The following is a 21876-nucleotide window of genomic DNA, read 5'->3' as shown; positions in this document are numbered from 1 at the left end:
ATGCTGAGCGAAAAATTACAAATTTAAAAGGAGTAACAATTATAATGATCAATTGTAGGACTTCGACCACAAAATAGTCTTGTTACCAAAATGGACATTTGTTATCCGAGCTATAACAAAGATGTTATATAACCTACCATCATGGCAATCAGAGCACAAACATAACTTTGCTTCATGATAAAATGGAAAACTGTGACCATTGCATGAACTTTGGGATTCACTTCTTCCTCAACATTTTCTTCCTCATCCTCTTCTTCCTCTTCTTCTTCCTCTTTCTTTTCTGCGGGGACAAAAAGAACTGCATGAGTTGCAAAACTCAACATGAATTGTATTCAAAGGCTCCCTTTTGGGGATTGTCTTGTTCATGGAAGATTTCTATTTATGTTAGATTTCTGTTAACTGAAACTCATTGAAGAGAACTTTTGGATCTATGCATGGTATGACCATGAGGCTCCAAATCCTCTTTTTCTCATAAGGATAATAGTAGAAGTGGCTATAATAGTATAGAATATTCAGATGCTTGGTAATTAAAATTGGAGGTGTAAATTTGTAGTACTGTCTATATCTATATCTGTGCACAATGGGAATCCCTCTCTTTAACAAGACTCAGGAAGTGGTGGGCTGGCCAATAAGGTGGCAGCTCAGCCAAGTCACTAAATCGTTCAAAAATAGAAAAACCTTGTCCTTTAGAAAGTTACTAGCTGCTGTCTCTCTGCAAAGGGTTCCTGACTAAGTCTTGAAACAAAATAAAGAACATGGCTTGGAGTCAGGAAAGCACAGGGAGAGGTGAGAAAGGAAGTTCTACTAAAGGCTTAGCTGAGGAAATAAAGACTCATGCTCTTATAGTCTGTATTTGGAGTGGTATGGTTTGAGAAAGTGTGTTGTGTATCAGTCTCCTGGAAGCAACTCAAAAATCTCAGCTTGTGGAGCAATCTCCTGTGCAGAGGACTGAACTACAGAGAAGTGTGGAGCACTTTGAGTGGGGAAGATTAAGCCAGAATACCACAAAATATATTTCTTCACAGGTTGAAGAAAGTGGGGGTGCCTTCTGCTTCCACTCATGGGAAAAACTTACTGTCTCACTCTAAATGTGAAAGAGGCTTTTTCACAAGAGCATGAGGGACAATTCATAACAAAAGACATGGGTGGGGAGTTCCTAGGACATCCTGAGTTAATGAACTGTCATGTCACATAGTGAAGGAACAGCCATTGGGGTGTTTCTGCTTTGAGCAAGGCACTCTTGCCAATCCTAAAGTGAGTGAGCTTGGAAGTTCTCAGGAAATGCCCAAAAGGAACATTCTTGATATACATAATCTATTAGCAAGGTGATCTTCCCCTTGCTGAAAAGGGGAGGGGCTTGGACTTCTCAGGAAATGCAGAAAGGGCACTTTAGTGTAAGCGGGGTATGCTTGCTGGTGGGTACTAATTTATTCCCATATCCCAGAATTAATTCAAGCAGGTGCTAATTGGCATGTGTTTGGATCATCACTTTGTCACACAACAGGACCTTTTTCTGCCCACCACAATCATGTATTCATTGCTCATAGCCAAGCTAAGCACACTTCTTAATAACAATGTATTCCTATCAGGAATGTGGGACAGAACAAAATGGACATAAAAAGAACAAGTGTTTATTCCCAAACAATTTTCACTACTACCTAAGTCATCAACTGTTGGGTCCCATTTGTAGTGCGGTCTTGAATACATATCTACCCTCGCAGGCCCATTCTCCATGGGACACAATGGGTGTATGCTCTGATAGTCTACAGGTGTACCATTCACTGTCACTAGAAGAACCTGTTGAATTAAAGTTACAGAAAATGAATCCTTTTAAAATAAACACAATACATTTTTATCACTTTTGTTGTCAAAAATATCAATGATGCACAGTAATCTATCCACAGTTGCCCTACACATTAAATATCAACTATTACATGATTAACAGGCAATCAGAAGTCCAAACAATTCTCACACATGACAAAATGCAACATCCAAATTGGTCTAACACTACTGTCCTAAAGGTAAAGGTAAATGACCCCCTCTTGTCCCCTATATCTTCTCCAGAGGGTTGCAGTAACCCCCAGAATAAATTTAGGGGGTATACAGGGAGAGGCAGTTCCGTTGCGTAGTCAAAAGTCTTTGCACTTGCAGAACTGTTTATTTGGATGCTGCCCATGATCTGTAAATAATAGAAAGAGTGGTTGTGGGTACCCAGCTATTTCAAAATATCTCAAAGTCTGGCAGGAAGTCACACATCTACTTCTGCTTCTAAGCTGTTTGCAGGCAGATAACTTGAAAGGCTAGGATCTTCTACTGAGCCAGATGGTGCTGTTGTTGCACCTGTTATTATTCATTATGGGCTGTATCCAACACTGCAGCTCTGCTAGTACAACATACTTCAATGCACACAATGGAACTTCCTGTTTCCTCTAACCCCTGTAATGTTGGGAGACCATTAGGACCAGATTTGGGGATGTGCAGGGGGAAGAAAGGAAACTGAACTTCTGTTATGCTAGTGAAACTCTGCTGAAGCAGGATTGGATACAACTCAGAACTTGTAGGCTTCCCATTAACAAAACGTCTCAGGGAAGCAAACAACTGTTAATAAAATACAAAATAAAAATCAGTAATATAATCACAATATTGTAAGAATAACTGAGTAGTACAATACATAGTGATACAACAGCAAACCATGTTATTAAGCCTCATAAGCCAAATGGAAGATATTTTTTTCAGCAGGTGTTTAGAAGATGAGCTGGGGGGCTAAAAGGATATAAAAGTCTCCTCACTTTAGATGTTGCTGCTCAACACATGAGGGCTGGGAGGAGCATAGCCTTGGGGATGGGGTGAACCACATGTCCCCAAAGTCCCTTTGGACTTTACCTCTGTCCCTTTGTGTGAGTAATGTGTGAACAAGGCTTATCTCTAAACAATATAATAAAAATTCACAGTGCAAATTAACTCCAAAAATGAGACAATGGTACTAACATCAGATGGCTTGTGATCATCTTGAGTCATTGACAGAAGCTGCAAAAGCAAGGCAAGAATAGCTTATTAGTTAAGAATTATAGCTGAAGCGTAAAATATTCTTAATAGCTTTAGGCTTTGGTTCCGAATGGACCATTTGCTTTGAGGAATGTGTTAATCACTGCATGCATATCTTCTACTACTATTCTGCTGCCGCCGCCACTGCCATATTATTATTATTATTATTATTATTATTATTATTATTAACATATATTTTCCAGGCTACAACATTGTTTCTAGTCGAAGGTTCAAATGAGTTGAAACACAATAATGATGCTAACAACTTTTGAGAAATCCTGCAATGCTACATAGAAGGCTAACGTTAAAAGAAAAGCAGTCAAAATTCCCACTAGATGCACACAAGCCCACCTAAAACAACTCTCATGCAGCTTTTATGTCAAATGTTTGAAAACCAAGAGACTAGTTAAAATCAGGAGATGCTAAGTGGTACATTTATACTGCAATATTTGTATTTTTTAAGTGCTTGTAGCAACATTCGCTCCTATGTTGTGCTTAAAATTGTACAAACTGTATCATCATACAAAGTCAGAAACATGAAACATAGCACTCCTGATCATTAACTGGATAATTACAATCCAACTACTTTATATTTGACCTTACTTTTCTTTCATCAGTTGTGTAGCGGCTTGTATACCACAAACTGCGCCTTCTTTCTGCAGTCATTTGGAGATGAGTGCAGTCTGTTTCCTCTTCCCTGTTACCAGATTTATCATCATCATCAGGTATATGCTAAAGAACAAATGGCTATGTTAGCTCCAGAATAACCAGTTATTTAGCTGCTAAGTTTTGCTTTAAAAATGGGGGAGGGGATTTTCTTGCCAAGATAAATAGGATTAAATTTATATACCACCTTTCATCCAAGGCAGGCTTCCTCAACCTCGGCCCTCCATATGTTTTTTTTCTACAACTCCCATGATCCCTAGCTAGCAGGACCAGTGGTGAGGGATGATGGGAACTGTAGTCTCAAAACATCTGGAAGGCCAAGGTTGAGGAAGCCTGATCCAAGGATTACAGGGCAGTTTACAATCTAGGCAGTGTTTAGCTTAATATATTTCTTTCCCAGGCAAGCCCATACAGTGGTGCCTTGCAAGACGAAAAGAATCCGTTCCGCGAGTCTCTTCGTCTTGCGGTTTTTTCGTCTTGCGAAGCAACTCTATTAGCGGCTTAGCGGATTAGCGCTATTAGCGGCTTAGTGGCTATTTGCAGCTTAGCGGCAAAGCGGCTATTAGCGGCTTAGCGGCTTAGAAAAAGGGGGGGAGAAGCAAAAAAATTTGCAAGACTCGCAAGACGTTTTCGTCTTGCGAAGCAAGCCCATAGGGAAATTCGTCTTGCGAAGCGCCTCGAAAAACGGAAAACCCTTTCGTCTAGCGGGTTTTTCGTCTTGCGAGGCATTCGTCTTGCGGGGCACCACTGTATGAACTTTTCAGACAAGTATGAAGACTAATCAATCTCAACACATTTTTGGCTAGACAGGTTTAAGCAACACTGCAAACATCAACAGGTAATGGTAACTTCATCTTGACAACATTAATCATGGGCAACATGGCAATTCTTCTTACTCTCCTGCCCCTTGCAGCTCCCCATCTCCTCCAGGGTTTTCCCTCAACCCTCTAAAGCAGAATTTGGATGTTTGCAGGAGGCTACAGGGAGAAGGGGAATCTGTTCCACCAATGGATATATCAACACAGTATCAGGGCCGGCAGTGGTGGACAATGAGTTCCTTGGAGTCTGGACCTGCCACCCCTGTGGATCCTGCTGCCTGAGGCTGTTGTTTCACCTTGCCTCATGGGCAGACCAGCTCAGCACAATATACAAGGGTGAGGCAAATGACACATGAGCGTGTAAGAGTATTCATCCAGAGCACACATCACCACAATGAATAAGTAGAGCATGCACTCATAAAGGCTATGTTATGTCACACCACATATAAGGTATCTGAAGAAGTGTGCATGCACACGAAAGCTTATACCCAAAACAAACTTAGTTGGTCTCTAAGGTGCTACTGGACAATTTTTTAATTTTTCCACATATAACCTATTACTGAGCTAGTGAGCATCTGAACAAACCCTCCATTGTGCAAAGCACTCTCCCTAGCCTACTCTGTCTTCCCTGAAGCACCCACCCCTGGCATTTACATTCTGAGGAAATTACTGGGTTAATAACTTTTCTACTAACATGTAGCTCTGCCCTGAATTACATACAACAAGTCATCTCTTTTTCATAATTCACAATGCACATTTGTTAAATTTTATGCACAAATATTGCCACATCCTGAAATGATGTTTACACTCTTTTCCTGAAGATTTTCTCATTCCTATATAGGAAGAAGAGAGTTGTTTTACCTGTACAATAGGTTCATGGAGCCAAAGTCGAATGAGAGTTGCTAGCGTATAGTATAACAGGAGCACCAAGATGGGGCTAGTATGGTGATACCAAAACAACTTTTGGTTAGTTATAATTTTCCAAGTGCTTGAACAGTTGGTCTGAATAACTGAAGTGACACCAAATAATCTGTTGAAATGATAAAACAGGAGATATTACATAAACAATACAGATTATCATTATCATGACATTCTGACCATCTGAATTCATGGCTTCTTATTCAGTCAGCACAAAGTCCCTACAATTGTATCAGGAATTCGGATTAGCAAATCATTCTGGCTGTTGCCTTTGGTAACTGAGACCTCATTCAACTTCTACATTTTTGTGTGTGAATATAATTAAGCATGAAGATATTACCTGCTTTGTCTTCTTTTCTTGGGAAACATTTCTCTTTAGTTTCATTGTTTAAAACTTTGTTTTATTTGGTGTACTAAAGAATCTATAGAGTTTGCCAACCTACTAAGAGATGCCTCTGAGTAATTTTACCAATTCTAGTGTCAATTAGATTTAAATCACTGGTCCCTATGTGCAAATTGTTTTGATGGGTATGTAGTGATGCAAAGCTGTTGCATATAATAGCTCGTCCATACCTTACATTTAAAGCACATCCAATGCAGATTTAAAACCCATGACTTCCTACAACGAACCCTCTAAACCAGGCTTCCTCAACCTTGGCCCTCCAGATGTTTTTGGCCTACAGTTCCAATGATCCCTAGCTAGCAGGGCCAGTGATGATGGGACTTGTAGTCTCAAAACATCTGGAGGGCCGAGGTTGAGGAAGCCTGCTCTAAACAGTAGTCTTGCCTCTCACAGAGCCACAATTCCCAGTACTATTAACAAGCTGTAATTGCCAGGATTCTTTGGAGAAGTCATGTGCTTTAAACGTGTGTTGGATATGCTTTAACTGTATGGTGAACCTCTGCCCTCAGTCGTGGGCATAAGTTCTTACCAGCTGCACTCTGATCCAGTAGGTTCATGCCTATGAGAGATTCAATGACAATGCAAAGCCACCATATAGCCAGCTGGCTTCTGCAGCCACTTCGGTGTTGGCGTGTCCTATGTATGTTCATGCAGCTGCATTAAACTTTTGAACAAGTTTCTCAATAAGATGGCTGCTTGCAGGACCCAGTTAAGGGAGCTGGCTGAGTAAAGACCTCCTGCTCTTCCCCAATTAGTTTGTGTGTGCGATTATCTCTGTAAGTTTGCAGAAAAGGAAATGTTTTGTGTTTTCCAAAGGTAAATGAATATTCATAACCAATCTACAGAGCGGCCATAACATGAGCAGGATTTTAGGTTATACAAGCTACAAATAATGTTATTACTGTTCTGAGGAACATTAAACAAACATCAAACTGGAAAATAGTAAAAATGAAACAAAAAAACAGGTGGCTGACACATTGTTGCTCTGTCAATTTATTTCCCCAGCAAAAGCTTACTGAATTAATGCAATCATGTCTCTGGTGTATATGTGCTGTGATCTGCTTTTCCTGACACATTCACAGCCTATGACCTTGATAAATGCAAGATACTGATTTAGCATTAAAGCGCATAGTGATGTAAGAGTGGAAATATTGCTGTTCTCTTAAAAAACAGGAAAACGTTTTTCTTCTACTTCCACCTACGGCAGAGTAGCCAACTGTGGATATAGCTATCATCGCAAAGACCAGACTACCTTAAGATGGGTTCATCTGAAAATGGAGGCATGTACCCTACTTTTGCTAATATTCATGTCTCCTTGCAGGTTCCATCCCCAATAAAGTCTTAAACTGGGGAGAGAAGAGGTGGCGGGGGATAATAGGCAGAAAAGAAGGCTTACTCCCACACATGATATACATTTGTGGGTCTCACCTTAGCTGTGGCTTATTGGCAGAGGGCCCTCTACAGGAATGTGGATTTCAGCAGGTGCCCACCTGTACCAACCCCACACACCAATTTTTATTTATTTATTTTTTATTGCCGCTTCTGCTGTCTTATTCTTGTAGTGTATAATTACTCTTTGATTGTACAGCCTAGAATTTAAATTTAAATTAAAGGTTCACATATAAATCTTATTTAAAAGCTACAGACAACGACTATCATTTGCAGATTGGAGGGAACCAGCTTTGGGATCACATGTATCAATGCTAACCATACTTTCTATCTTAACCAAGAGGTTGAAGATTTGTAAATCCTGGTCAAGAATAATCTAGTTAGTACTGCCACATTTCTTCCCATATAACACCTGCTATGTATTCTCTATGTCAAATACTCAAATGCAATAATTATAAACATTTTAATAAGAAATGGTGACACTGAAGAAATTATTAACAGTTCTAATACATGAAAAGCAGCACAGCTTTACTTCAAGAAGATGCATTCAATTTTCAGTTTTCTAAATTTGTGCAAGCACTTCTGACACCTGGATTGTATGCTTTCTAAATGACATTGTATGTTTCAGGTACTATATATAAATATATCTGTAATGTAAGTATGCAAAAGATTTCACACACATACATAGGTTATTACGTCAATATGTACGGAACAATCCTGTAAGGCAATGTCAGTATAATTCTCTTATTAACTATTGATACATTTCTTTCATCAGAATTTATCTTCACAAAACAGAATGACTGTCTCCATACGCAAACATCCATCACAAGTCACTTGAGTACGTTATTACTTAATGACTGAGGTCATCCAATTGTTGTTAACCATTATGCTCTGACAAGTAGCACCACTTTCCACTAATAAAAAGCCACAAACTCTAAATCCCAATGACATTGTATGGATACAATATTTATCTATGATAAAAAATGCATTTTGTTATAAAACATATGCAACGTCATGACTGCATTTGTCCAAAAAAGCTGGAATCCAGTTAACGATAATTAAACAGCAGCAATCTGGAAACATCTACCAACTTTCTTCTATATTACATACTAAGCAACGCATGCCCACAGGTTACAAAAACACCTATGTTAGGGTGTGTACAAGGTTTTCTTCAATCACTTGTGAAATCACTGCCGTAACTAAAGAGTTCTTGCTCACTGTGACAGTGCTTGTACTTTAAAAATCAAAAGTGCTATCCCTCTTGTAACTATAGTGCAGGCATCCCCAAACTTGGCCCTCCAGATGTTTTGGGGCTATAATTCCCATCATCCCTGACCACTGGTCCTGTTAGCTAGGGATGATGGGAGTTGTAGTCCCAAATCTGTAGGGCTGAGTTTGGGGATGCCTGATATTTGTACACTATACAAATACACTGTTACAGTCAAGAAAATACTGCACGCACGCGCACGCGCACACACACACACACACACTGTTACTTTTGTTTCAATATGTTTTTTATTGCTCATTCCCAGATTCCTCTACACCTCTTTTCTACTGAGTCCTAGTTTCCATTGCTTTAACCGAATCAAAGCTTTTCTGGCAATGGCAAAACCAGCACTATTACAACATTCCTTCTGGCAGCACTTTTTCTATTAAACAGAACTAATCTGAAATGCAGAGGGGCTGAACATAAAACTCTGAATAAGTTTAAGCCTGTGGGTAAATGTCAACCATGTAATCAGGGCAAATGCTATCATTAGGACAACTAGGCAGCAGCCTAGGCCGCAGACTCCAGAGGGGCACAGCAGTAAGGGTAAAGGAGCCCTGGACGGTTAAGACCCGTCAACGGCGATTATGGGGTGCAGCGCTCATCTCGCTTTCAGGCCGAGGGAGCCTGCGTTTGTCCACAGACAGCTTTCTGGGTCATGTGGCCAGCATGACTAAACTGCTACTGGCGTACAGAGGACCATGACGAGTGCCAGAGCGCATGGAAACATTGTTTACCTTCCTGCCACAGTGGTATCTATTTATCTACTCGCACTGGCATGCTTTCAAACTGCTAAGTTGGCAGAAGCTGGTGTAGCTTTATGCATTTATTCATTGTTAACTTTTTATGACTCTTGTTTTTAACAAACTTGGTGGCAGGCAACAATAACACACAAGACTTATTTATTTAATATGAACTAGAATCAACCATGAACTTTTATTTGCCGTCAAACCTGCTATGCTTAGAACAAAAATTCAATATTAAACTTTTAAAAAAGATAATAGATTGTTTTGGCTGTGTAGATCCAGAATATCAAGACAGCATATTTCTTGAATTAACTTTCTGGCTGTTGCATTTCATTCAAGCAGTATTAATCTGCCAAAAAAAAAAAAAAATCCTCTTCTTAGATTTTGACACCTGCAAAAGATCTATACTGTCAAATAATCCTAAGTACCATATTTTTCGCCCTATAGGACGCACTTTTTCCCCTCCAAAAATGAAGGGGAAATGTGGGTGCGTCCTATGGGGCGAATACAGGCTTTCGCTGAAGCCTGGGGAGCGAGAGGCTCTCACTCTCCAGGCTTCAGGAAGCTCTGCGCAACCCTCCGGAGCCCGGCGTGAAGCCGCGTTGGCCTCTGGAGGGTCGCACAAAGCTGCCTGCCCTTCCGGGCTCCGTGCAGCTCTGCGCATCCCTCCGCAGCCCGGCGCCAAGCCGCACCGGCCTCTGAAGGGTTGCGCAGAGCTGCCTGCCCTCCTGGCTTCAGGAAGCTCTGCGCAACCCAGGAAGCTCTGCACTCTCCAGGCTTCAGGAAGCTCTGCGCGAAACCGTGCCAGCCTCCGGAGGGTCGCGCAGAGCTGCCTGTGCTCCCGGGCTCCGTGCAGCTCTGCGCGATGCTCCGGAGCCCGGCGCCAAGCCGCGCCGGCCTCTGAAGGGTCGCGCAGAGCTGCTTGCCCTCCTGGGCTCCGTGCAGCTCTGCGCATCCCTCCGCAGCCCGGCGCCAAGCTGTGCCGGACTCCGGAGGGTTGCGCAGAGCTGCCTGCATTAGGAAGCCTCAGCGCGCCCGGGCTTCGCACAGCTGTCCACAATCCTGGGGAGACCGGCGCGGCTACCTAGGCTTGCGGATAGCAGGCTCTTCTGGGGGCTGGGGTCGGGGGAAGCTCGGGCTTCCCCTGTGCCAGCCCTGTGCCTGGGGGGGAAATAAATTTTTTTCTTTATTTCCCCCCCCCCCCAAAAAAAACTTGGTGCGTCCTATAGGGCGGTGCGTCCTATGGGGCGAAAAATACGGTAGTTCTGTTGCGATGTAAGCACATTGCATAGCCTATTTCCTTCCTGCTTAGCCAAACCAGGTTGTGTCACCACCTTCTTCTGACCCAGAAGCACAGCAAGTGATCTCCTGCAGTTATGCACACTGACCTCCAGTTCTAGCTCTGAGTAGACATTGTGATGGGAGGTGCTCCCACTATTGCTATACCCTGCAGGAAATATTAAGCACAAGGAACAATATTACTTGCTATCATCTAAAGAGAAGACCACCCAGATTAAAACATGCAAGCACAGGGATCCATACAGATTGCAAAGGGCTATCTTAAGCCATTACTAGCATTTTATTGCTACCTAGATGTATAGGCACCAACAACACAAAATACAGTGGTGCGTTGCAAGAATCCGTTCTGCGAGTCTCTTCGTCTAGCAGTTTTTTTGTCTTGCGAAGCAAGCCCATTGACGGCTTAGCGGATTAGCGCTATTAGCGGTTTAGCGGCTTTTAGCGGGTTATCGGCTTAGCGGATAAGCGGCTTAGAAAAAGGGGGGAAATGGAAAAAAACCCCGCAGGAACTTGCAAGACATTTTCGTCTTGCGAAGCAAGCCCATAGGAAATTCGTTTTGCGAAGCACCTCCGAAATGGAAAACTCTTTCGTCTAGCGAGTTTTCCGTCTTGCGAGGCATTCGTCTTGCGGGGCACCATTGTATATTTTATATCAAATCATGCAATTAGGGAAGTGCCATCTTATGTTCCCTGAGGCTCTTAAGTAAAGCTCTGAAGAGTGGTAATAAGAACCAATCCAGATTTTTTTATACTTTGAAAATTTGTTCTACAAAGCTATTTTAACTTAGTGAGGAAGTGATAAATAAAGTGATCTACAAGGGGCTACACCATTACAATGACTTGAGAGCACCTTCCAGATGTTCTATAAAAATAATAACAATGGAAATCTGGCTATCGAGCTTCAACAGATTTTTAGGATAATGGGTATATGTTTTCATCCACTTTCTTTTTGATCAAAAATGTGTTGGTGATTTTTGTAGGCAGTGGGCTCCACATTTTTATTTTTTTAAAGCCTACACAAAGAGAAAGAAAAAGAAAGAGAGTGCATCTTGCTAACAGAACTATGTCCAAGCTGGTCCTAATCTTTCAGCTTCTATAAATATACTCATCAGAATGGGTTGGATGAGATATGATTTTTACAATTAAGAGGAAAGTCAGCAAGAGATGTCACCTGAGGAGGAGATGTCACTTGGCCTCAGGTCTCAGGTGCCAGATAGAGAAAACCAGAGGGCTGTATTGAGTTTCTCACTCCTGGTTTAGAAGCACCCAACACACGTCAGAAAAAATCTTGCTTAACAAGACTTCAAGGGTACTGCTGCAGGAGATATGGTTTAACCATACAGTGCTAGCCCAATTTGGAGCTATTTGCTTTTCCAAATTAATTGACAGGCAGCAGTCTTAGGTGTCTTATACATGCCTCATGCCAGCCTAATTTATGCTATGTAAGTGTTGTATAGAGACATTGTGGTTCGGATGGGATGCCTTTTCCTCCCTCCTCCTCCCTGCTGTTGCCTCACTACTGCTACACCCTTTTGTCACCACCTCCAATGCAGTACCATTCTCACCCATCAATGTTGCATACTGAGGAAGGAAGGCAATGTGGCTCAGCTGGCTGTGTCTGTACCATTTTGTTGCAATTGTAGCAAACAAACAGTCTAGCAAGAAGAGGTGAGAGGAAAAGGCAGTGGAGGGGCAGAGGTGGCAACTGTGAGTTACCTCAGTACAGTGGTACCTTGGGTTAAGTACTTACTGTAATTCGTTCCGGAGGTCTGTTCTTAACCTAAAACTGTTCTTAACCTGAAGCACCACTTTAGCTAATGGGGCCTCCTGCTGCCGCGCGCCGCCGGAGCATGATTTCTGTTCTCATCCTGAAGCAAAGTTCTTAACCTGAAGCACTATTTCTGGGTTAGCGGAGTCTGTAACCTGAAGCGTATGTAACCTGAGGTACCACTGTATAATGGCTGCTTCAATACCACTTAACATTCAGGACAATCTTTTAAAAAACAGATTAGATCTGGTTCAGGTTCATGGAAAATATACCTCCCATCAGCAATTATGCCACAGCATTCTGTACTAACTGCAATTCATGGATCAATTACAAGAAAAGCCCCAGATACAATGCACTACCGTAATCCAGTCTTGAAGTTACCAATGCATGGACTATTGTGAGCAAGCTATCCCCACTTGGTAATGGCTGCTGCTGTACCAGCAGAAGCTGATTAAAGGCACATATTCTTTTAAGAGCCAAAAGGCTGCTACAAAAAAGTGGCAAGTGGAAAGAGCTTTTTTATCTTCTTTGAATTGCTTCCAAGTATGACCCAATAAATTTCTAGAAACCTGTCTGAGACATCAGGTTGTGGGCAAATTAAAAAACGGTGCAAATTATGTGCCTTTAGGAAAAGTAGTTCAGAGCCTTACATGGTTAACTCAAAAAGCCCACCAAGCTGGTGTAAAATACTACTTTGAGATATCTGAGAAGTGTCAAAGAGCATTATTTCTGCTCTACAAAATGATGAACAAGCAGTTCCTACAATAAACCTCAAACACAGGAGAGACTATGAGAAAGAACACAAATGAAGCGTGCAGGGAAGCTATATTAGGTGGTGTATTTTGGAATTAAGAGGTACATCCTGGAGTGTCCTAGCATAATGAATCAAAATCAACTGAAGAGCCTAGCAACTGTCATCCAAAAGAAACTGGAGGCATCAAATTTCAAAGCTGCATAGCAAATTAAACTCTTCAGCTACAGACATTAATCTCATTGGGTCAGTGTTCTTTGAACATTGCAAAATAATGCCCATGATCTATAGCCAATTTGTTTTAGAAGAAAAGGTACACCAGTGCATGGCACATGGGAGGGTTTGTCTGCTTTGCTATTAATTGTACAAACACGTCAAATAGGTTGAAGCTCTGAAGCATCTGCAAATGTGAGTGGTATTTTTCCTTTATTAGGGCAGGTGGCTACATACCACAGAACATTTATCTAATTCTGATCTATTTCAGAGCAAAATATCCCTATTTCTGGTACATCTCAGGGAAGTGCCATAAACTGTTTCTACAATGGTTAAGAGAAATATGTGTTTAGTTCAAATACTTTAGCATCACAAATTGAGGTTCAACTAGATAGGGTCAACTTTGGATCTTCAGAATGTAGGACTAGTCTGAGACTGTGTGGGACTATTCTAGTTCTGAAATAGTCCTGGGAAACATGAGCAAGGGACTGGGGGTGAGGAAAGCCTTTCCGCCCTTAGCTGGTATTACCCAATCTGGCTTTTACTGATTCCACACCTATTGCATCATTTATAATTAATTTCCAGTTTTGTTAATATAATAATTCCCACTTGCTTTCTTTACTTTTGCTCATTGCCTTCAACAAGTTCCAGAGATAAACAACTGAACAGGGTTCTTTTCTTCTCATCTACAATGCTCATTTTAAGTGTTGAGGATTTTGGGACTGGTCAGATGAGGATAGAGCCATCAAAAAAGGTGAAGAAATACTCCAACTGAATAGTTGCAGTTATTGAGCGGTTCCTAGGGAGCTGAGTGCTGATAACCTATTGAAGGCATCCTCAGTCTCTTTCCAAACCTGCAGTTTTCAGCTAACTCTGAAGTACTTTTCGAATGAAAAAACCTGTAACAGCTAGACTGATCCTCCCTCCCCTGGCAGTAGCTACTGATCTGAGTAACTGTGGTGACTTTTGTTCCTCACCTTATATTTTCAACATTTTAATATAGTAATATATTTTTATATTATTCTAATTTAATGTTTATATTGCTGTTGGCAGATTTGAGAGGAACCTATCTGCAAAAGCAGCTTATTTTTTATTTTTTTAAAAAAGTAAATAAAATTGTGGGTATGATTGTCAATAGCCTATAATATTCTGTTTCTGATTTGATTTCATTCTGATGTAAAATCATCTCTCCATGTTTATTTCTTAATATTGAAGATGATGTAAAGAACCTCTGTACTTCACTCACAGGTTTTTTATTTTATCTTCATTTATTTGTACATCTTTCTGATCTATATTCTCAAAAATCAATAAACATTTTTTTTAAAAGTTAGTATAGGTGAACAAGATCATCCTACTCTTGCAATCGCATTTTTAAAATGAAATTTCATTCAGTGCTTCAGCCAAAGAAGTGTTGGTCTTCGTACAAGACATCTAGTTATACAAATAATTAAATGCATATTGTTTTCCTCTCTTTTCATTATAGTTTGACAAAATGAAGAGGATTGCTTTCCATCAGTCAAGTTTAAATGTTTCAGCATCAGTTCCAAATTTCCAACAACCTTTCTTTCCTTGCATACTTTCCACTAGCTTCTCATTAGGTTGGCAGTGCTGCTTCTGCTCTGTCAATAGTCAAACAAATATTCCATAACACCAAAAGCCAGATTCTGCAAGTTCATCAAATATAAAATAAATTATGCAAATATAATTTGGTCCAATAACTTAAGTAATTTGCATTAAACTCAGACACTAGTATTTAAAGTACAAGTCAGAACAGTAGAAAATCTTGCAGGCATAATGATGGAAACCTATTCTGCAGCTTGTGGAATATGTATTCAGAGCCAAGCAGTAAAATACTGTGTCTTCTCAGAAGTGTGCCAGTCATTTGCTGGATTTAATGGCAGTATATTGCATGTTTGCTGAACTAATCTGTAAGAATACTAGGATTTTGAAAATCTGCTTGAAACTCACTTATATCATTATATTAAAAAATGGTGACCAGCATTTCTAAATATATGTTAAGGGTGCCTAGGAGATCTGTAGCAGCTAAATTTTTAGAAACTGGTTAGGACAGTGTAGTTGGAAATGTAAGTTTATCCCTTTGTTAACAAAAGAAAGCAATTATCCTCACTATTATGTTAATCTCTTGCCTTTACTTTTTGCTTTTATTTTCAAAAGAATATTCAATAGCCTCAGGCATGTGCTGTTCTGAAAGGTAGGATTCTTTCAAGATGTTTTGTTACAGGTTTTCAGTAGCTGAGCCAATTAAAAAGACAGCAGTCTTACTCTACACAGCAAACTAGGATTATTGTAAGTAGTTTCATACTCCGGAGTGCATTACTTTAAAAAAACTATTTTTTTCAGCAACTCCACAAAGCACAGGGATTGACAAATTTCTTCAGGTAGGCAAGGTAAACTAATTTCACTTTGTACAGATTCAAAGCTTTATTATTTATTCCAACATAATTTCAAAAGTCATGTCCCAGATGGATTACACTATTTAAAAAAAGAGATGGAAAAGTCACCAACTTATTAGGGAATTACAGTATCTTGTTGACTTTAAGGGAGACTAAGCCATTTGAAGTCACAAAGCAGAATCCTAATCCCATGGTTTTGGCATATTCAGATAGATTAAACCAGTGGTGAACTCACAAGCTACATACATCTTGCCTGTGACACCACTTGGAGCAGCTGGCCTGCCCTCTGCCAAAATCAGGGACTTCTAATCTTCTTTGAGCCATCAGCTCACCTTGCAAAGGTGCCTCTTCTCCTTCTTGTGAGACACCATTGCTGGTGCCTTCATGCTTCCTGAATACTATGACCTTCTAGCAACACAGTTGCACAATTTTTCATCAAATGTTAAATGAAATACGTTTTGTTAAATAAAATATATAAATTTCAATAGTACTATCAGAGCAAAAATGACTTCTATATTTTGATTATACTATAATGTAGTTATGACATTGGTTTGTGGATTGAAGTTGGCAAATCTCTTTGTCTTTACCTTGTTATTAAAGTAAAACTTAAGAAAATTATTTGGGAAAACCTACCAAAGAAGACAGAAGATATGTGTGGCGTTTATCCAATGTTGATCACCTTCCCTGGTTGAAATGCTTTATGAAATTGGGTCCCAATTTTAAACGTGTACTTTTCGATACAACGTTTGGGTATTACAAAATAGATATTATCCTTGGAGCATGGCTAGTTATAATTACCTTACTTTTTCCTACTAAATACTAGCTAAAGCACACACATAGGCAGACTATCAGCATTACTGTTGCTTTAAATGACATTTATGCTAGATGTAGAAGATTATTGAAAAACTGCACCATGCTGTGGTGGGACTGTAAGAAGGTGAAGGGCGTCTGGGAAATGATATATAATGAGATGAAAAAGATGTTCAAATATACGTTTGTTAAGAAACCAGAGGCTTTTCTTTTAGGAATAGTAGGAAATGAAATAAATAGAATGGACTGTAATCTTTTCTAATATGCAGTAACAGCAGCGAGAATATTATTGGCCCAAAGATGGAAACAGGAACAACTGCTGACGCTCGAAGAATGGAGAATGAAACTGATGGAGTATGCTGAACTGGACAAACTAACAGGAAAGATCAGATATATACGAGATCAAAATTTCATTGAAGACTGGGGAAAATTTTCAGACTATCTGAAATGTGTATGTGATGAGCAAATAACGCTAGTGGGATTTCAAGAAGTTCTGTAAATGATAGAGGACTATTGTATTGATGAAAACTAAGTGTGTGAAGGTTTATAAAATGCAATATAAAATTAGGAAATGCGTATTTAAAAAATTTGAATAATGGATGACTGTCAGAGAGGTTGAAGGAAGTCTAAAAGAGAAAATATGTGATAAATTTAGATTGGATACTATAAATGTATGTTGGAAAATTTAATAAAAAATTTTTTAAAAAGAAAAACTGCACCATGCATTCTTATATAAACAAATTAAGTACTTTTTTAAAACCTCATTGAAAGAGTAAAAGAATAATTTGTGGCCTGTAGATGGCAGAAAAGCACTTATATAGTCACACACCTTCTCAAATTCACAGATGAAAACTCTTTCTTGCTGCTGAGAATGCCAACTTCCACAGTACAGTACAGAAACAGCAAATAAGTGTCAACAAATGTAAAACATGAAAAATCAAAGAAAGTAAGGAAGAATTTAACAGTAGCTGAACACAGAATCTGCCCAGGTGACACCATCCTTTCCTATGAGAGACACATTTTCTAATTCCTATAAGAAATTTACTTAGGCCCCACCTTGCTCCTCACTTTCAGGCAATTTCCCCCTCCCACTGCAGTCCTGTAAAGCACAGCCCACAATGCTTCATAGGCAGCCCTGACCCTCTGAAGATGCTTTTCAGGAGGGTCCAGGCAGCTGCAGGGAAAGAAGCGGAAGATGAGTTGCAGGAGCTGCCTCCCGTTCCCACAACCACTGGATACAACCAAGTATGTCTCTTTAACCCAGCATTTAACATATAAATTTCAAATACTTCACTGCATACTACTTCATTTATACATTTTGCATATCTCACAGAACATGACTCAATCTTTTTGCTGTTTTTTCTTGTCACAGTCCCATTTACTGAAAGATGCAAATGAAGAATAAGAATATCCTACCTGGCATAAAAGTCATCGGGTGGAATAATTTCCTGGAAAAACTGTAACTGGTACAGGTAAAGTCCAATTAAGTGGCCTGCACTGAATATAGCCATTAACACACAGAGACAGCTGAATATCAGCGGATCAAACACTCGGCAACAGGACCACCATGTACACAAACCCAAGAATAAAAAGAAATACACAGCTGAAGTCAGCGATGGCAACATCATTCCTACAGAAAAAAATGAATGGAGGGCAATTATTCTCTTTTGTACTCATGATATGTCTACAATGTGAAAGCTAAACAAGATGACTAAGAATCAACTTCTTTGAAAATTCAGTTGTTTAAAAAAATCCCTAAGGTCACTTTAATTAAAATCAAATACATTTTTTCTACTTTTATTGAAGTTTATGGGAGACCTGTAAGTAGCTGGATAAAATTATTCATGCTAAGTACATTTCATTCCATCTCAAAATTTGAACTGATTATCTAATTAAAATACAGTGGTACCTCGGGTTAAGTACTTTATTCATTCTGGAGGTCCGTTCTTAACCTGAAACTGTTCTTAACCTGAAGCATCACTTTAGCTAATGGGGCCTCCTGCTGCTGCCGTGCCACTGGAGCACGATTTGTGTTCTCATCCTGAAGCAAAGTTCTTAAGCCGAGGTACTATTTCTGGGTTAGCGGAGTCTGTAACCTGAAGTGAATGTACCCTGAAGCGTATGTAACCCGAAGTACCACTGTAGGTGAGAACATGATTGTGGACTGATATCAATAGGTTCCCCCCCCCCCATCACCACAAAATCACCAAGGCATTTATATGAATGATTTATGTGTGTCAACTGAAAAGGTTACCAGAGATAATTTTAGTTAACCATACCTATATTGCATTTCTGGGGAGTTTTCAGAAAGGAAGATGGGGGGGGATTGAATATCTGCACATATGCATTCAGTTCTGTCACTACCACTTGAGTTTAAAGATTAAATATTCTATTGGGTATCCTTCACTTTTAAAGACATACACTCTATGAGGTGAACACCAAGGTAAATTTAAAAAATGCAGCATCTAGTGACATTTTACTTCTTAAATAGACTTAACTGGTCTATAATAGGTTCTAAAAAATGCTAGAAGTAATGGCTCTACAACTGTATCTAATGTAACAAATTAAGCAACAAAAATTATTCTTTCATGTAAATAAAATCAGCAATATATTTACCTTAATTATGGAAGGGCTAAAATCCCTGTGGGATTTGAGGAATTGTTCAAAAGAGGAGAACCCACCTGTTGTACCAAGTAAAATTGTAACAACAACTTTTCCAGCTGTGGTTATAATATTGCCAATAATCTCCTTCACTTTTGAAGCTATTGAGGCAATTCTACGCAGCAGTTTTAATTTTGTGGTTTCTTCAGATTCTTCTTCCCCATGTTCTGCATCATCTAAGTCTTCATATATTAATGCATCATCTGCCTCTAGTCTCTCCCCTTCATTCTGAAAATAAGAGAAAATTACAAATGAGGAATGAAGTTCTTTTGCTATACTTCCTGCTTTCAAATCTCGGCACTGGCTTGCAGCTTTAGTCCTTTCTATGTGCTACCCAGACAGCTAAAGTCACCAACATGCCAGGAGCACTCCAGTGGTGCAAGGTAATTTTAGACCCTGGACTTAATGGTTTAATGCTACACACATAGAGAGAGATATCAGACAGATATATATTATTATTTCAGCACAAAATAAAGTTGTTTTGTTTCCTTGTTCCCATCCTGTAACTGCCACACGATGTTTCATAAATGCTTCTACATTTGATATGTTAGAGGAAAAGACAAACAAAATACAGTTTACCAACCCAGATTAAAAAATGAAAGCTCTGAGCATGTGCAAGATTGTATTTTAAAGTCACTTAAATCATAGCAACCTAAAGACCTAAACAACCTAAACACTACTGCTGTCAGACTCCAAGGACTGAAGTTTCAGCAGGTTTGTATAAGGATTCAGTTCAAATTCAACTGAATCCAGGAGATATCCTCACTCCTAAAAATCCATTCTGTTTCATTTCACCATTCTGTCTCATTCTCCTAGTCTGCTGTTGGGGTTCCCGGCTAGCCTCCCAAATTTCATGTCTGTCAAAAACCCCAAGTTTGTTGCAATTCCACCATCCAAGTATCGTGACATCATCACTACTGGTACTTGATAATATGTTCTGCTACTGAGATGCCCTGATAGTTGAGTTGGTTTGTTTTTTCCTTGAGGCGCCTCTGGCACACAACAGCCTTCCTCTGTCTATGCTTTGACCCCTGCAACACCCAGGGCTGCAGAAACCTCTCTCATTAGTGCTGCCCCAAATAGCTACTCAGGGTTTGCCCAGCAGGGAAACATGTAATTAATCATTCTCCATATGACTCCTCAAACTTATACAAAGACATGTAAATGGGAAATGTATACCCACAAAAACACAAAATATAAATGTGAAATTGATTCAATGTGCATGTATGCATATGTGTGTGTAACAGGCATCTATTTCCCACTTCTGTTTGGGGCACTTTCCAAACCCATCTTACATGTCTGTCTCCTACCCAAATCCTTCCTCTCTTTGCCTCTCCTTTCACCTATTAGATGTCCCACACTTTCTTTTACAGTAGGAAGAGCCTCTCAATTCTGAGCCTAATATACTGAGCTGTTATTTAGTCCATGCCATATGGATACTACTACCTTAGGCCACATTATCTAGAGATCATACAAATAAAAAAGAGGGGCAAAAGGCAAGTGCATCTGGCTGAGAACAATGCCCCAAAGAAGGATCTTTTGGGGTGACTCCAAATTCTATTGTGCAGCTAAGTCCCAAGCCTCCCATGAAGTAGATCAGAAACACTGTTTGATATAAACAAAACCCTTCCCTTTATTTATAGAGTTATTAAGTGATATTATAACATGGATTCATTTCACCTATATGTAGAAGTGTTGCTCTTTGAATTAAAATGGCCAAAATATGTCTTTCTACACAGCACTGGGGTACAAGATGGCCAAAAGAACATTAAATGTATTATTTGGTTCTTCAATCACTGGGGTAAGCCTGGAAACTCAACATTAAAAAAATAAATAAAAAACCTGTCAAATGCAGATAAAGTACAGACAGGAAGCATCACTACTTCTATAGCAGCTGTGACTGCTACTACTGTGCTCAGAGCCAGAATGTCCATTAGTTATGTTTGAGGCTGCTTTATTAACATCCAGCTTTTAATGTTTCCTCTGATACAGTATAAACATTGATGTGCTGAGATAGCCTCTCAGATCTCATTGACACATGCACCAGCAAGCTGCCCTGGTGAGAATTAAAATCCATTCATGCAATCCATTCTTGTGTTGTACTGAGTGCTTTGAGTAGGGCATCCATAAACATACCATACAATAAAATTTGGATTGCCTGGAAGAAATAGAAATATGTTGTTATCATAATTAACATTTTAATGAGTCAACAATGTTATTGTTGGAATCAGTTGAACCACTACAGTCTGCAATGAATCAATCAAACAAAAAAGTCTAGCATAGTATACTAATTGTTTTAACTCCATGAGCTTTCACAGCTGGACTGTTAAGCTTACACAACAGGCTCTCTCAGGGATACAGGTGCTTCCTTAAGATATCTGCTTTATTCATGTTAGACAAATTGCCTTCTTTGAAGATATTGCATTTCCTTCCAGATACAAGTTGAGCATTGAATCTTTGCAAATTATTCTCGACCCTTGATAATGGGTTTTAGGTTTCTGTTTTTCTGTTTATAAATTTTTAAAAAATAGCCACAAGACCAAAGAATAATTCAGGCACAGCTTGTACTTACTGTCCACCTATTTACAGTTTACACAGTGTTGATAGCTGAACTGGCAATTTTAAAATGCATTTAAGAATTATATGTAAAAATGCCTTTGAAACAAATGGCTTTAAACAAATCACCAGATTGATACACTGTTTTAATA

General features: G+C 39.5%; 1 protein-coding gene across 5 annotated transcripts in view; it reads right to left on the bottom strand.

Annotated features, from left to right (window-relative positions):
- Positions 1-21876, bottom strand: part of PIEZO2 (piezo type mechanosensitive ion channel component 2) — a 203256-nt gene that overhangs the window by 70170 nt on the left and 111210 nt on the right. For all 5 annotated transcript variants that reach the window (XM_079982831.1, XM_079982834.1, XM_079982833.1 and 2 more), the window contains exons 6-12: positions 19189-19396; positions 17924-18137; positions 5391-5559; positions 3649-3777; positions 2989-3027; positions 1659-1797; positions 138-280 (exon numbers count right to left, since the gene is read on the bottom strand). In XM_079982831.1, the coding sequence (XP_079838957.1) occupies positions 138-280; positions 1659-1797; positions 2989-3027; positions 3649-3777; positions 5391-5559; positions 17924-18137; positions 19189-19396 (1041 nt within the window). The remainder of the gene's footprint in view (positions 1-137; positions 281-1658; positions 1798-2988; positions 3028-3648; positions 3778-5390; positions 5560-17923; positions 18138-19188; positions 19397-21876) is intronic.

This window comes from Podarcis cretensis, assembly GCF_951804945.1.
Source record: "Podarcis cretensis genome assembly, chromosome: 7".
NCBI classification, from domain to species: Eukaryota; Metazoa; Chordata; class Lepidosauria; order Squamata; family Lacertidae; genus Podarcis; species Podarcis cretensis.
This window is presented reverse-complemented; position numbering and strand designations above follow the sequence as displayed.